The sequence below is a fragment of the Pristiophorus japonicus genome, chromosome 16 (assembly GCF_044704955.1).
Source record: "Pristiophorus japonicus isolate sPriJap1 chromosome 16, sPriJap1.hap1, whole genome shotgun sequence".
Classification (NCBI taxonomy): Eukaryota; Metazoa; Chordata; class Chondrichthyes; family Pristiophoridae; genus Pristiophorus; species Pristiophorus japonicus.
The window spans coordinates 77,171,241-77,187,310 of NC_091992.1; the positions used below are offsets into that span (position 1 = coordinate 77,171,241).

At 45.5% G+C, this 16,070-nt stretch overlaps 1 protein-coding gene across 1 annotated transcript in view; it reads left to right on the forward strand.

Annotated features, from left to right (window-relative positions):
- The first annotated feature begins 7,776 nt into the window (after positions 1-7,776).
- srp68 (signal recognition particle 68) overlaps positions 7,777-16,070 on the forward strand; it is a 77,932-nt gene continuing 69,638 nt past the window's right edge. The window contains exons 1-5 of the mRNA XM_070857466.1: positions 7,777-7,895; positions 10,899-10,965; positions 14,423-14,536; positions 15,106-15,301; positions 15,453-15,535. Of these exons, the coding sequence (XP_070713567.1) occupies positions 7,823-7,895; positions 10,899-10,965; positions 14,423-14,536; positions 15,106-15,301; positions 15,453-15,535 (533 nt within the window). The 5' untranslated portion in view covers positions 7,777-7,822. The remainder of the gene's footprint in view (positions 7,896-10,898; positions 10,966-14,422; positions 14,537-15,105; positions 15,302-15,452; positions 15,536-16,070) is intronic.

Genomic DNA, 16,070 nt, shown 5'->3' on the forward strand with positions numbered 1-16,070 from the left:
CATAGCAGTGCATCTGGCAAATGGTGACATGATAGGTCCAAGTCAGCATGGATTTGTGAAAGGGAAATCATGCTTGACAAATCTTCTGGAATTTTTTGAGGATGTTTCCAGTAAAGTGGACAAAGGAGAACCAGTTGATGTGGTATATTTGGACTTTCAGAAGGCTTTCAGAAGGTGCCACACAAGAGATTAATGTGCAAAGTTAAAGCACATGGGATTGGGGGTAGTGTGCTGACGTGGATTGAGAACTGGTTGTCAGACAGGAAGCAAAGAGTAGGAGTAAACGGGTACTTTTCAGAATGGCAGGCAGTGACTAGTGGGGTGCCGCAAGGTTCTGTGCTGGGGCCCCAGCTGTTTACATTGTACATTAATGATTTAGACGAGGGGATTAAATGCAGTATCTCCAAATTTGCGGATGACAATAAGTTGGGTGGCAGTGTGAGCTGCGAGGAGGATGCTATTAGGCTGCAGAGTGACTTGGATAGGTTAGGTGACTGGGCAAATGCATGGCAGATGAAGTATAATGTGGATAAATGTGAGGTTATCCACTTTGGTGGTAAAAACAGAGAGACAGACTATTATCTGAATGGTGACAGATTAGGAAAAGGGGAGGTGCAACGAGACCTGGGTGTCATGGTACATCAGTCATTGAAGGTTAGCATGCAGGTACAGCAGGCGGTTAAGAAAGCAAATGGCATGTTGGCCTTCATAGCGAGGGGATTTGAGTACAGGGGCAGGGAGGTGTTGCTACAGTTGTACAGGGCCTTGGTGAGGCCACACCTGGAGTATTGTGTACAGTTTTGGTCTCCTAACTTGAGGAAGGACATTCTTGCTATTGAGGGAGTGCAGCGAAGATTCACCAGACTGATTCCCGGGATGGCGGGACTGACCTATCAAGAAAGACTGGATCAACTGGGCTTGTATTCACTGGAGTTCAGAAGAATGAGAGGGGACCTCATAGAAACGTTTAAAATTCTGACGGGTTTAGACAGGTTAGATGCAGGAAGAATGTTCCCAATGTTGGAGAAGTCCAGAACCAGGGGTCACAGTCTGAGGATAAGGGGTAAGCCATTTAGGACCGAGATGAGGAGAAACTTCTTCACCCAGAGAGTGGTGAACCTGTGGAATTCTCTACCACAGAAAGTAGTTGAGGCCAATTCACTAAATATATTCAAAAGGGAGTTAGATGAAGTCCTTACTACTCGGGGGATCAAGGGTTATGGCGAGAAAGCAGGAAGGGGGTACTGAAGTTTCATGTTCAGCCATGAACTCATTGAATGGCGGTGCAGGCTAGAAGGGCTGAATGACCTGCTCCTGCACCTATTTTCTATGTTTCTATGTTTCTAACCCACACATGCAGGCATGGTGCCCTCTGCTGACTGATTTCCAATTTTTTATAAAACAGTAGTTCTGTGTAACCCGAGTCAAATCATAATCCAGGTATTTTACAGCATTGTGTGCACCTGACTGCATCCAAACCCGCAAATGTTTCGTTGACTTTTCTATTCAGAGTCTGCAATCCATAGCAGTCCCCGCTGTGGCTCAGTGGGCAGCACTCTTGCCTCTGGGTCAGAAGGTTGTGGGTTCAAGTCCCATCCAGAGACTTGATACACATCACCTGAAGGAGGTGCCGTCTTTTGGATGAGACATCAAACCCCCGTCTACTCTCTCAGATGGACATAAAAGATCCCATGGCACTATTTCAAAGAAGAGCAGGGGAGTTATCCCCGGTGTCCTGGCCAATATTTATCACTCAACCAACATAACAAAAACTGATTATCTGGTCATTATCACGTCGCCATTTGTGGGAGCTTGCTGTGCGCAAATTGGCTGCCGCTGCCGCTACATTAAATCAGTTACTATGCTTCAAAAGGTACATAATTAGCTGAAGCCTTCCTGATAAAGTGCAACATCCCCACTGACACCTGGGAGTCCCTGGCCAAAGGCCATCCTAAGTAGAGGAAGAGCATCCGGGAGGGTGCTGAGCACCTCGTGTCTCGTCGCCGAGAGCATGCAGAAACCAAGCGCAGGCAGCGGAAGGAGCGTGCGGCAAACCAGTCCCACCCATCTTTTCCCTCAACCACTGTCTGTCCCACCTGTGACAGACTGTAATTCCCGAATTGGACTGTTCAGTCACCTGAGAACTTACTTTTGGAATGGAAGCAAGTCTTCCTCGATTTCGGGGGACTGCCTAGGATGATGAATTAGCTGTGAAGCACTTTGGTTGTCCTATGGTTGTGAAAGGTGCTATATAAATGCAAGTCTTTTGTTTTAAATGTTGGTACAGTAAGCAAGTATTGCCGCACTGGAGAGCCACATTTACCCCCTCGGTGCCCCAATGACACAGCATGTGAATGCACTGACCATCTGCATTATCTAGTCTCGGATCGGGCCTGGCCTTAGCAACTGGAGAAAGAAGGGAAGGGAGAGTTGACAATTATATAGTGCCTTTCGCAAACACAGGACAGAGATCAACATTTAGGTTTCCTCCTCCACACATTCACGTTTCCCTCCCCCCAGTGCAAGAGAAGGAATATTGTGTCCAGCTACAGTATAAGTTGCAAGGCCTGTGCAGTTGCTTGTTTTCACCTGTTATGGCTGCTGATCATGGCCATTGTGGAGAGGCAGCTTTTGGGGGCTGCGTCATCTCATGTGAAGCTCTTGGTCAGCTTTTGCTCGTTTTCTAAGCTGGCGTGTATGCACACATACGTGATGCAATCTTCACTGAGCTGTCTTGTTTATGAGCTAATATCCCTCCCATCAACAGGTGGCACTGTTTTACAACGTGTATTTATACAGTGCCTTTACCGTAGTGAGATGTCCCAAGGCGCGTCACAGGAGGGTTATGCGATAAAAATTTGACACCGAGCCGCATAAGTAAAAATTAGCGCAGGTGACCATAAGCTCGGTCAAAGTGGTATGTTTCAAGGAGCGTCTTGAAGGAGGAAAGAGAGGTGGAGAGGTTTAGGCAGGGAGATCCAGAGCTTGGGGCCGAGGCAACAGAAGGCACGGTCATCAGTGGGTGAGCGATTATAATCAGGGATGCTCAGAAGGGCAGAATTAAAGGAGTGCAGACATCTCAGGGGGGCTGGAGGAGATTACAGAGATAGGGAGGGGCGAGGCCATGGAAGGATTTGATAATAGGGATGAGAGTTTTGAAATCGAGGCGTTGCTTAACCGGAAGCCAATGTAGATTAGTGAGCACAGGGGTGATGGATGATGATGATGACGATGATGGGTGAGCGGGATGGTGAGAGTTAGGACACGGGCAGCGAGTTTTGGATCACCTCTAGTTTACGTAGGGAGGCCAGCCAGGAGTGCATTGGAATCGTCAAGTCAAGAGGTAACAAAGGCATGGATGAGGGCTTCAGCAGCAGATGAGCTGAGGCATTTACCTTTTACATCCTAACAGGCAATAATCTCACACTGGTAAAAGTATTAAAACCATTGCAGAATTCGAACAGATATTTAATATAATCTTTAGCACATGCACATATTTCAGTATCTGCACTTGTACCGAGTAGCTGTGACTGTCTTTCTAATGGATCAGTTTGCACTGGTTATATTTACAGCCAAACAGCCTATGTCGTTTTGAGTGCCAGCAAATTCTCAAACGATACAAGTGATCGCCACTCTATTTTGTGAAAAATGCTCTCTCTTTCTGAGTGCCTCAGTCTATTAATTTGCCAGGTATCATGGTTTCTCGAAAATATTATTTTAATACCTGTAGCTGCTTCTATTAATCTGGACCAGCGTTACCAACCTTTGCCTCATTTGCATGCCTATACTATTAATAGGGGGTTTTCAATACCTCTGTACATGCTCGAATACCGCCACCCCTATTGCTGCAAAAGACAATACCCTTCTCATTGGGCTGTGAAGAAAGAAAAAGAAATTAAGAGAAAGGAAAAAAGAAAAAGACAGAAAAATCTTACTGCGTAAAGTAATTTCTCCTAATCTCTCTCCTCACTTTTAGCAATAATTTTAATTTGGTGTTAGAGTAAGTAGTCTTTCCCTATTCACTCCATCAAAACCCTTTATAATTAAAGAAAATTCTCTCTCAAATCTCCTCTCAACCTTCTCTGTTCCATTGGAAATAGCCTCAGCATTTCATGTCCTTCCTCATAATTATAGCTTCTCATCCCGATTATATTAGCACAGTTGGATATTATAAGTTGGATAGCCCTATGAAAAGCAAGGTACATTTTAATCCAACGAGGGTCAGCTGAGCAGTGAATGACAAGGACCACTGCTTTGCTCAACTGTTGTAAACATCAGCCAGTTCTGCCCAGCAACAAACTTGGGGGAGCAAAATGTTGCAAAAGCTCAAAGAACAAGGTGAAGGCAATAGAGCATGGTAGCATTGGGGTAAACGAAAACCAGAGCGTGACAGGAAGGGACAGGATCTATAAACATAACAGTGTATCAGAAACTGGGGCCATAGCAGAAGAAAATGGTAAGAAAAAACATTTAAAAGCTCTTTATCTGAATGCACGCAGATAAAGGTTCACGGAGTTGGAGGATGGATAGAGGATTGGCTAACTAACAGAAAACAGAGAGTAGGGATAAATGGTTCATTCTCTGGTTGGCAACCAGTAATTAATGGAGTGCCGCAGGGATCAGTGCTGGGACCCAACTATTTACAATCTATATTAATGCCTTGGGAAGAAGGGACTGAGTGTAACGTTGCCAAGTTTGCTGATGATACAAACTAAACATTCAGGGGTACTTGACAATTCGGAAGGACAGACAGAAAGGAAAAGGACGTGAGCTAGATCTGTTGATAAAGAATGGAATCACTGCAATAGTGAGAAACGATATTGGCTCAAATGATCAGGATGTTGAAACAGTTTGGGTGGAGATAAGGAATAATAAGGGGAAAAGTCTAGAGGTCCCCTAACAGTAGCAATTCTGTTGGTTGGAGCATAAATCAAAAAATAGTGGGGGCTTGTAAAAAGGGAACAGCAATAATCATGGGTGATTTTAACCTTCATATTGATTGGACAAATTAAATTGGTCAGGGTAGCCTTGAGGAGGAGTTCATAGAGTGCATAAGGGACGGGTTCCTTGAGCAGTATGTATCGGAACCAACCAGGGAACAGACTATCTTAGATCTGGTCCTGTGTAATGAGACAGGATTAATAAACAATCTCCTAGTAAAAGATCCCCTTGGAATGAGTGATCATAGCATGATTGAATTTCAAATTCAGATGGAGGGTGTGAAAGTTGGATCTCAAGCCAGCGTAATAAGCTTAAATAAAGGTGACTACAAAGGTATGAGGGCAGAGTTGGCTAAAGTGGACTGGGAAAATAGATTAAAGTGTAGGACGGTTGATGAACAGTGGTGTACATTTAAGGAGATATTTCATAACACTCAAGAAAAATATATTCCAGTGAGGAGGAAAGGGTGTAAAAGAAAAGATAGCCATCCGTGGCTAACTAAAGAAATAAAGGATGGTATCCAATTAAAAACAAGGGCATACAAAGTGGCCAAAACTAGTGGGAGGACAGAAGACTGGGAAGCTTTTAAAAGCCAGCAAAGAACGACTAAAAAAAATGATGAAAAAAAGGAAAATAGACTATGAAAGTAAACTTAGCACGAAATCTAAAAACAGTTAGCAAGAGTTTCTATAGGTATATAAAAAGGAAAAGAATGGCTAAAGTAAATGTTGGTCCCTTAGAGGACGAGACCGGGAAATTAGTGATGGGGAACATGAAGATGGCAGAAACTCTGAACAAATATCTTGTATCAGTCTTTAGGGTAGAGGACACTAAAAATATCCCAACAGTGGATAGTCAAGGGGCGATAGCGGGGGAAGGAACTTAACACAATCACAATCACTAAGGAGGTGGTATTCAGTAAGATAATGGGACTAAATGCGGATAAATCCCCTGGACCTGATGGCTTGCATCCTAGGGTCTTAAGAGAAATAGCGGCAGGGATAGTGGATGCATTGGTTGTAATTTACCAAAATTCCCTGGATTCTGGGGAGGTCCCAGCAGATTGGAAAACTGCAAATGCAATGCCCCTCTTTAAAAAAGTAGGCAGACAAAAAGCAGGAAACTATAGACCAGTTAGCCTAACATCTGTGGTTGGGGAATTGTTGGGAGTCCGTTATTAAAGAAGCAGTAGCAGGACATTTGGAAAAGCATAATTCGGTCAGGCAGAGTCAGCATGGATTTATGAAGGGGAAGTCATGTTTGTCAAATTTGGTGGAATTCTTTGAGGATAAAGGGGAACCAGTGGATGTGGTGTACTTGGACTTCTAGAAGGCATTTGACAAGGTGCCACATAAAAGATTACTGCACAAGATAAAAGTTCACAGGGAGTAATATATTAGCATGGATAGAGGATTGGCTAACTAATAGAAAACAAAGAGTCGGGATAAATGGTTCATTCTCTGGTTGGCAATCAGTAATTTAGTGTTGGGGCCCCAAATATTTACAATCTATATTAACGACTTGGATGAAGGGACCAAGTGTAATGTAGCCAAGTTTGCTGACGATACAAAGATGGCAGGAAAAGCAATGTGTGAGGACAGAAAAATCTGCAAAAGGACATAGACAGGCTAAGTGAGTGGGCAAAAATTTGGTAGATGGAGTATAATGTTGGAAAGTGTGAGGTTATGCACTTTGGCAGAAAAAAATCAAAGGGCAAGTTATTATTTAAATGGAGAAAGATTGCAAAGTGCCGCAGTACAGCGGGACCTGGGGGTCCTGGTGCATGAAACACAAAAGGATAGTGTGCAGGTACAGCAAGTGATCAGGAAAGCCTTTATTGCAAAGAGGCTGGAGTATAAAAGCAAGGAAGTCTTGCTACAGTTATACAGGGTATTGATGAGGCCACACCTGGAATACTGCATACAGTTTTGGTTTCCATATTTAAGGATATACTTGCTTTGGAGGCAGTTCAGAGAAGGTTCACAAGGTTTATTCCAGAGATGAGGGGGTTGACTTATGAGGAAATGTTGAGTAGGTTGGGCTTCTACTCATTGGAATTCAGAAGAATGAGAGGTGATCTTATCGAAACGTATAAGATTATGAGGGGGCTTGACGAGGTAGATGCAGAGAGGATGTTTCCACTGATGGGGGAGACTAGAACTAGAGGGCATAGTCTTAGAATAAGGGGCCGCCCATTTAAAACTGAGATGAGGAGAAATTTCTTCTCTGAGGGTTGTAAATCTGTGGAATTTGCTGCCTCAGAAAGCTGTGGAAGCTGGGACATTGAATAAATTTAAGACAGAGATAGACAGTTTCTTAACCAATAAGGGAATAAGTGGTTAAAGGGAATAGGCAGGGAAGTGGACCTGAGTCCATGATCGGTCAGCCATGATCATAATAAATGGTGGAGCAGGCTCGAGGGCCGTATGGCCTACTCCTGCTCCTATTTCTTATGTTCTTATAAACCACAGGCTTACAATGATTTTTATATTCAATTTAAAGAAGTAATCGACAACAACCCCATCATCTCCTGAAACAGGAAGGCATCATTCTTGAGCCCGTAGTCTAAGTTGACACTCCAGTGCAGCGCTGAGGGAGTGCTGCATTGTCGGAGATGCCATCTGCCTTCTCAGGTGGATGTAAAAGATCCCATGGCACTATTTCAATGAAGAGCGGGGAGTTATCCTGGGGCCAACATTTAGTCCTCAATCAACATCACTAAAACAGATTATCTGCACCATTCCTCCAGTATCCCGGCGTGCCGCGCGAGGTCTGGCGTAGTTCTCGGCTCCTCCAGTATACCGGCGTGCTCCGCGCGGTGCCTGGCGGAGTTCTCGGTTTCTCCAGTGTCCCGGCGTGCTCCGCGCGAGGGTCGGTGATCATGGCGGCAACTCGGGAAGATGCGGCAGAAAATAAAGAGAACCGAGCGGCGGCGGCTACCCTGAGCCTGGAAAGTATCCTTTGCCGAGCCCGGGGCTTTCCGGTGCCGCGCGGAAGCAGCCCGGCGGCACCAGCGCGTTCCCCGGCCGCAGTGAGGCAGAGCTGGGGCACAGAGTGTGGGCACAGAGACTACGTGTCAGTCCCGGGAGTGGGCCCCGGGGAGGGGAGGGCACAGGCAGTGTGTGGGGACTGGATAGGAAGGGCACATTTTCCTTGGGTCAACAACCAGTGGGCATGGATTTAAAGTAATTGGGGGGAGGTTTAGAGGGGATTTGAGGGGAAATGTCTTAATCCAGAGGGTGGTGGGGGTCTGGAACTCACTGCCTGAAAGGTGGTAGAGGCAGAAACACTCACCACATTTTTTTCCTCCCTGGTGGCTCACAGCAGTGTCAAGGAGGTTAATCTTTAAATACCTCGAGACTCCAGGACAATCCTGAAGGTGTGCACCTAAAGTGCTGTAACCTGCAGGGCTGCGGACCGAGAGCTGGAAAGTGGGATTAACATAAGGGGCCGCCCATTTAAAACAGATGAGGAGAAATTTCTTCTCAGAGGGTTGTGAATCTGTGGAATTCTCTGCCCCAGAGAGCTGTGGAGGCTGGGTCATTGAATATATTTAAGGTGGAGATAGACAGATTTTTGAATGATAGGGGTGTGAAGGGTTATGGGGAGCGGACAGGGAAGTGGAATTGAGGCCACGATCAATCAGCCGTGATCTTATTGAATGGCGAGCAGGCTCGAGGGGCCATACGGCCTAATCCTTCTTATGTTCTCATTAGGCTCTTTGTTAGCCAGCATGGACACGATGGTCTAAAATGACGACCTTCTGTGCTATAGAGTTTGAACCCAGCTGTGAAGGGGGCAAACGGGCATGTGGGTATCGGGAGGGGGTGAGCCACGAGCCTGGGGGCCACAGTGTGCGGGGAGCCCAGACGAAGGTGTGAGCTGTTTATCCCGCTCTCTGGCACTGGAAGCGGCCCAGTTGTGACACGGAGCTCGCACTTTGCTGCCTTTAGGATGTGACATTTGCTGCAGACCGTCAATCCCAGCCGAATGTCCTATCACGGCATATGCCTTTAACCATGCCATCATCACATTTTGTCAACTATCAGTTATATTTATCTTGGGTCATTTTGAGATGATCGAATAAAGCTCCCATTTAATGTTAATTTGGTAGAGTGCATGCTCCTTCAGTTAGGCCCTTTTACTGAGTGAAACCATCTTGAAACTGACGTTACACCCCCTGAAATCTCCCAACCATCTGTAGTTAGACCATCATGGTGATTCATTCACTGATGTTGAAATGTGCAGCTTTCTGGATGATTCTCTGTTACCACCTCCTCATTGCAACAGATCTGTTTCTTGAGGCAGTTGGTTTCCTGTTTGGGCTTACCAATTATAAAGTTTTATGAACAGTGGCAAACTATCAGTGGGAAGTTTGTGGCAGAGGGGCACTTTTAATACTATGTGGAAGATGTCCACTTTCATTCATCTTTACTAAGTACAGATAGCAACTTATGAGCAAAACTTGTGCTGGGCAAGTAAAACGCAACTTCTCCTTGCCCTGTAGGTGCAACTGTCTGAATGGAAAATAAAACTGTAACACAAAAAAGAATGCTGGAATCACTCAGCAGACCAGGCAGCATCTGTGGCAAGAGAAAGAGTTAATATTTCAGGTCGACAACCTTTCATCAGAACATTCACAGAAACCTACCACTGAGCTTGGTGCCTCTTTAAATTACATCAGCACCCCACTGTCCCTCCAAGCCAACTTCATGAAAACTTCCCTTCCTGCCACCTTTGGTTCCCATACCCTGCTTCTGTTCCTGCCCACTGTGTGCCCTCACCATTTCAGCCTCTGGCACGGCACACTTGTGCTTCCTCCTGCCTCATTTCATCTAACTTTTCAACCCCACAGTCTCACAGTTTCTGCCCAGTTTCCTTTGCCCACATATCTTGCAGAGGTTTCCCTGTGCACCAGGACTCACTGTTACAGGTAAACTGTACAGACGGGTGACAAGGCTGCAACTTCAAATTGAAAGTGCCCTTCCAGGTCAGACTGGTGTGACCACTCCCTTCAGCCCACGCCATTAAATCCTTCTGCCCTGAACCATGTGTTCTCTGACCTAAGACAGTTACAAGAAGGCACAATTATTATGTTTCAATTAACATCACAAAACATTGTTTGTGGGAGCTTGCTGTACACAAATTGGCTGCCCCGTTTCCTACAGTACAACAGTGACGACACTTCAAAGTACTTCATTGGCTGTAAAGTACTTTGAGACGTCCAGTGCTCGTGAAAGGTGCTATAGAAATGCGTCTTTCAGTGAGAAGCGTGAATGGTAATGAACTGATTTGGTGACTACAGGTTCTGAAGTTTAGCAATTTAACACCTATACTATGCAGGCATATGTAGCTTTTGTTACTTAACCGGATTCCTCTATTTGGTTTACTGGGATAGCGATAACTAAGCTCGGGGTAACTTGATCCCTGTGGCTCAGAGCAGACAAGACTTACGGGAAGTACAATGTTGCTTATTGCAAGAACAAAGATTGGGAGAAATGTACGGGTTTGCACAGATGGTGCTCCTCAGTGCCCCAGTCTCTCCATAGTTGGTAGTTGGAACAGTCAAAGCTCCAGTTTGATAGCGGGAAGTGGTTCTCACCGCCAGCACTTGGCAAATCAGTTGTGAGCACAAATTGCCAGGTTTCTCTCCTCTCGTGAATGCAGTAACTTTCTGTTCTACGGCACTATTCAACCATGGAGGTCATCACCAAGTCCAAGCAAACCTTCTTTCCAGCAGGAGTGAGAGCCCTGTCTATCAGTTTCTCCCTCTCCCTCAATTGTAGGCTCCTGAACAGCTGCCACAGCAAGATCAGGGAACTGGGGGCATAATGGGATTCGAACCAGAGACCTTCCTGCCCTGCGTTGCTCAGTACTTTCTTCATTTCACTGCCTTTGTGTGAAGCAGCCAAGCACTCCTTATGCACATCCTGTTTTCCTCAATGTGTGTATTCCAGTCCTGCAGATCATCAAGGACTCTCAGCAACAACATGGCCTCCGACATGAAGACTACCAGAGATACAGGTTGGTGGTGATGGTCGGTTGTTGTTTGTTACCTTTGTGCCAACTTGGCGTTGGGGAACTTGCACATTTCAAACATCGTATCAGAGAAAGCTGCGACAGGGTGTCGTTCAATCCACTGCAGAAGGGCCTGAAGAATTCACTTAAAGCTTTGTGTGTCAGGAACAATTAGATTTCCAGTGTGTGCTGTACCTTTTGAGCACGGGTAACTTGGAAAGATTTTAGTTACTGCATTTGCCAGTGTATAAAGTTGCTTCATTGGTTGATTATTGAAAAGCTTGACTGTTGCAGTGCTACGCAATGTGTTTCCCTTACAGTCAGACTAATCTGCGCAAAGTGCAATTTCAAACATCAGGTTGCACCGTCGTGAGGAGCTGTTGCTCTATCCTTTAACAGCACCAAACTAGACAATGTGGAGCTCCTGTCAAAGTTTATAAGGGTTTAGACTTCTTTCAGGCCTGTCGCATACTTTCCTTCAACAGCATCCATGTGTATGAGGGGCCCAGATAGAGTGGATAGGATGGACCTATTTCCCTTAGCAGAGAGGTCAATAACCAGGGGGCATAGATTTCAAGTAATTGGTAGAAGGATTCGAGGGGAGTTATCATAGAATGGTTACAGCACGGAAGGAGGCTATTCAGCCTGTTGAGCCCATGCCGACTCTCAGCTCGTCTCACTTCTCCCCCCGCCCTTTCCCCGTAGCCCAGTGAATTGTTTCCTTTCAGGGACTTATCCAGCACCCTTTTGAGTCTGCCTCCACCACCCCCTCAGGCTGGCATTCCAGATCCTAACCACTCACTGTGTAGAAAAGGTTTTCCTTGTGTCGCCTTTGGTTCTTTTGCCAGTCACCTTAAATCTTGTGTCCCTGGTTCTCGGCATTTCCGTCAATGGGAACAGTTTCTCGCTAGCTACTCTGTCTAGACCCCTCATGATTGTGAACACCTCTAACAAATCTCCTCTCAACCTTCTCTGCTCCAAGGAGAACAACCCCAGCTCCTCCAGTCTATTCACGTAACTGAAGTCCCTCATCCCTGGAATCGTTCTTGTAAATCTTTTCCGCACCCTCTCTAAGACCTTCACATCCTTCCTAAAGTGCAGTGCCCAAAATGGGACACAATACTCCAGTTGAGGCCAAACCAGTGTTTTATACGTTTGTACTCTATACCTCTATACCTCTAATCAGGATCCCGTAAGCTTTTGTAACCGCTTTCTCAACCTGCCTTGCCACCGTCAACGATTTGTGCACATATAACTCCAGGTCTCTCTGTTCATGCATCCCCTTTAGGATTGTACCCTTTAGTTTATATTTATATTTACTCTCATTCTTTCTACCAAAATGTATCACTTCAGACTTTTCTGTGTTAAATTTCATCTGCCCATTCTACCAGACTGTCTCTGTCCTCTTGAAGTCTATCCCTCTCCTCACTGTTCACTATACTTCCCGGTTTTGTGTCATCTGCAAATTTTGAAATTGTGCCCTGTACACCCAAGTCAATGTCATTAATGTATTATCAAGAAAAGAGTTGAGAATTTTTTTCACCTAAAGGGTGGTGGGATCTGGAACTCACTGCCTGAAAGGATATTAGAGGCAGAAACCTTCATTGCATTTAAAAAGGATTTGGATATGTACTTGAAATGCTGTAACCTACAAGGCTACGGACTAAGAGCTGGAAAGTGGGATTAGGCTGGATAGCTATTTTTCAGCCGGCGCAGCCACGATGGGCTGAATGGGCCCTTTCAGCGCCGTAATTTCTATGATTCTATAATTAATCATGGTATCAGCATAATATCTTGTCACAGTGAGTTAATGAATAACACATACCTGGGAGTGAGTCACAAACTGGACTCTAATCGAGGGGTTCAGGTGGGTTATATACAGAATAATGGTTAGCCGGGATTGAGGTATAGGCTGGAATCTAATCAAAGGGTTCCAATGGTCTATATAGATTATTAGAGTATTCCCAAAGGAACCCAGGAATCACGTGATCTTCCTCACTGTCAGCTGATGTGCAATTCTGCACCTCAGGACTTCCATCCACAGTCTGCTGGCTATTGTATTTTGTCGAAAGCAGGATGTGTGGATTGGGATTGTGTTCTGCAGCTTTGGGCAGTGTCTGGGTTTTTGCAGATGACCGATTTGCAAACCGGGGATCTAAAAGTCAAATTATATGGAAATCGTTTCCCACAGGCTGCAAATGCCACAGAGAAATACTACAGTTGGCATCTTCCCACTTAAACTGACGTGCTGTATCTTTCTCCTTTCAATAAACAAATAAGTCACGGAATAAATTCAGGACCTTGTTAATTCACTCAATTTGATAAACAGCCCAAAAATGCGCTCAAGCCATGGAGTTTGTAATTGAAAGTGCCGATATCTGCAGTGTCTGCATTTCAATTGGTTTTTATTTTAGTGCTTGTGTGTTTGAGAGCTGTACTCTTACAGGCCATTTAAAAAATTAAACAAGTCCCACTCTTGCACTACCCTTTTGGGTCTGAAGATGGTCATGGATTCCTCCTCATAAACCAAAATCTTTTAGTCAAAGGCTGGTAAAGGTACCGACGGATACGGAGCAAAGGCAGGTAAATGGAGTTGAGGTACAGATCAGCCATGATCTAATTGAATAGCGGAATAGGCTCGAGGGCTGAATGGTATCCTCCTGTTCCTGTGCTCTGCAGCTCTGAGCAAATGAACATTTTGGGAGGGCTATGGATGTGACTTAAGCAGTTATTTAAAACCCTGGTTGAGAGTCGCAGCCTGGAGTTTCCTTTACAATGAAGACTACAAGCCTATTTTGCTTCCTCCGCCCCGAGAACCCCCTGCTTTCTCCTGTGCTTTTGGCTTGCGCTGTGCTTTCCCTTCACCATGTGCAAACCCTTACTCTCTCACATGCTTAATCTTTGTTCGTGGGTGTGCGTACAGTTCTCTCTCTTTCCCTATCTCGCTCGCCATGCACTTTAGCCTTCGGGCACAAAATTAGTCTGGGAAGTATTGGAGAACAAACAGTAATCATTGGGTGCCTTTTTAAAATTTGGACTATATCATTAACATGCCAACAATTGTTTCTCTTAACTGTTTCGCTTACAGTTGGGTTTTGAGAGTTGGGAAAGATGGGCTAGAGTCAAAATTTTCCTTGTAAATATCAAGGAGAAATTTGCAGGGCGATGGGGAAGAGCAGGGGAGTGGGATTAATTGGATAGGTATGTCAAACAGCCGGCACTGATGCGATGGGCCAAATGGCTTCCTTCAGTGCTGTGTGACACTATGCTGGTTCAGTAATATTCCCCCTCTTTTCCACCTGGAGTTGCTGTGGTTATTCTCCCTTGTGGGTGGGTTGAGTGCACAGGCGATTAAGTGTGGTAGTGGTTGTTCGGCTACAGCTCCTGTACTTCTGTTGATTTGTGTTGGAGATGGACTCGCATTGGCTGCGTCGTCACTAACTCTCTCCTTGGTTGGCTGTAGGGGTTACTGTTCACGCAGACTCCGCCGCCTCAGGAAGGCGCTTGGCTTTAAAATGGGAAACAGGCACAAGTTCACGGGCAAGAAGGTCACAGCGGAGATTCTGTCAGACAACAGGTAGGAGACTGGAAACTATACTGCCATCTTGATTTCAATTTCATTGTCTTTGGGCTGTGTACTGATAAGCTAGAGTCTATCCAGGGCTGGAGGAAAACAGTTTTTACTGTTGATGGTTCTTGGTGAAATTATTTCAGGTTCTTTCAGTCTTGTTCTTGATCAGCACGTGATCTTCACATGGCACAAATATGCCCACCACGGTCAGGAGAAACAAACTGCTGAGAATCACTGACTTTTCTATAACAAATGGAGCTGAATGAATATTTCACCAGTACTTCTGCACAAGTACATTTGTTTGCAGTGAATTAAAAAGCACAATGTGGTGAAATGTATTTGATTGAAAAATTCCCAATTTATGGTAGCTGATCTGCGCTGTACCAGCGCGAGGGAGCGAGCATTTGCTGCTGTACAGGGAACTGTACAGAGTGTGTTGCAGTGTATCTGAACTGCAATGCAAGAGTCTAGGGCGCTTGATGCAGGTGGGGCCAGATACCAGAGGCCTCGCCTCGTATGTTCAAGCTATTGATAGATGCGTAGTGCTTTCTCTAATCCTGCCCTCCTGTATTTAGGTATTTGTTGCTGGTTTTGATGGACGCAGAGCGAGCGTGGAGCTACGCCATGCAGCTGAAGCAGGAAGCCAACACCGAACCTCGCAAACGCTTCCACCTGTTCTCTCGGCTCAGGAAAGCCGTCAAGCACGCAGAGGAGCTGGAACGCCTGTGTGAGAGCAATCGCGTTGATGCAAAAACAAAATTGGAAGCTCAGGTAAACGGAGGAGAGAGAGAACCTGCGCAGGACAAGCAAGGTTTAGCGGCTTGTGTCATTGGGGGTAGTCCTTGCATTTCACGTGCTTTTATGTTCTGCTGCTCCCTATTGTATCGTGTTTTTCCTGCTGACTGCTTTGTATTCCTTTCAGGCGTACACTGCCTATCTTCGAGGCATGCTGAGTTTCGAGCTACAAGAGTGGAAAGGTGCTATGGAGGCTTTGCACAAATGCAAGTGAGTGATTTGCTTCTTTATAGTAGTGTTCCTTTAGGTTCTCCCCTGGCTTCTCAATGTGCGCTACATGTGGTTCCTGTCTCTCTCCTACCTCCTGCCCACTTCCCCATTGGCAACCTGATGTCGTGGTTTTACTCCCCGTGGGCCATGAGTGTTTGAGGCTTTTTGTTTGTTCTTGGAATGTGGGCGACACTGGCAAGGCTGGCATTTATTGCCTATCCCTAGTTCCACTGAGCAGGTAATGATTGAACGCCGCCTTGAAACACTTCAGCCCTTGTGCTGGTGAAATTCCCACAATGGGGTTAGGTAGGGAATTCCACGATTTTGACCCAGCAGCAATGAAGGAATGGCAATAAATGTCCAAGTCAGATTTCTTGTCCTCAGTGGTGAGGTTGCTGGGCAAGGAGGTGCTGTCTAAGTACGCTTGATGAGTTGCTGCAGTGTATCCTGTAGATTGTACATGCTGAAACTAGAATGTTCCAGTGATGGAAGGGGTGGGTATTGACTCTGTTGGCAAGAATGCCAATCAAGTGAA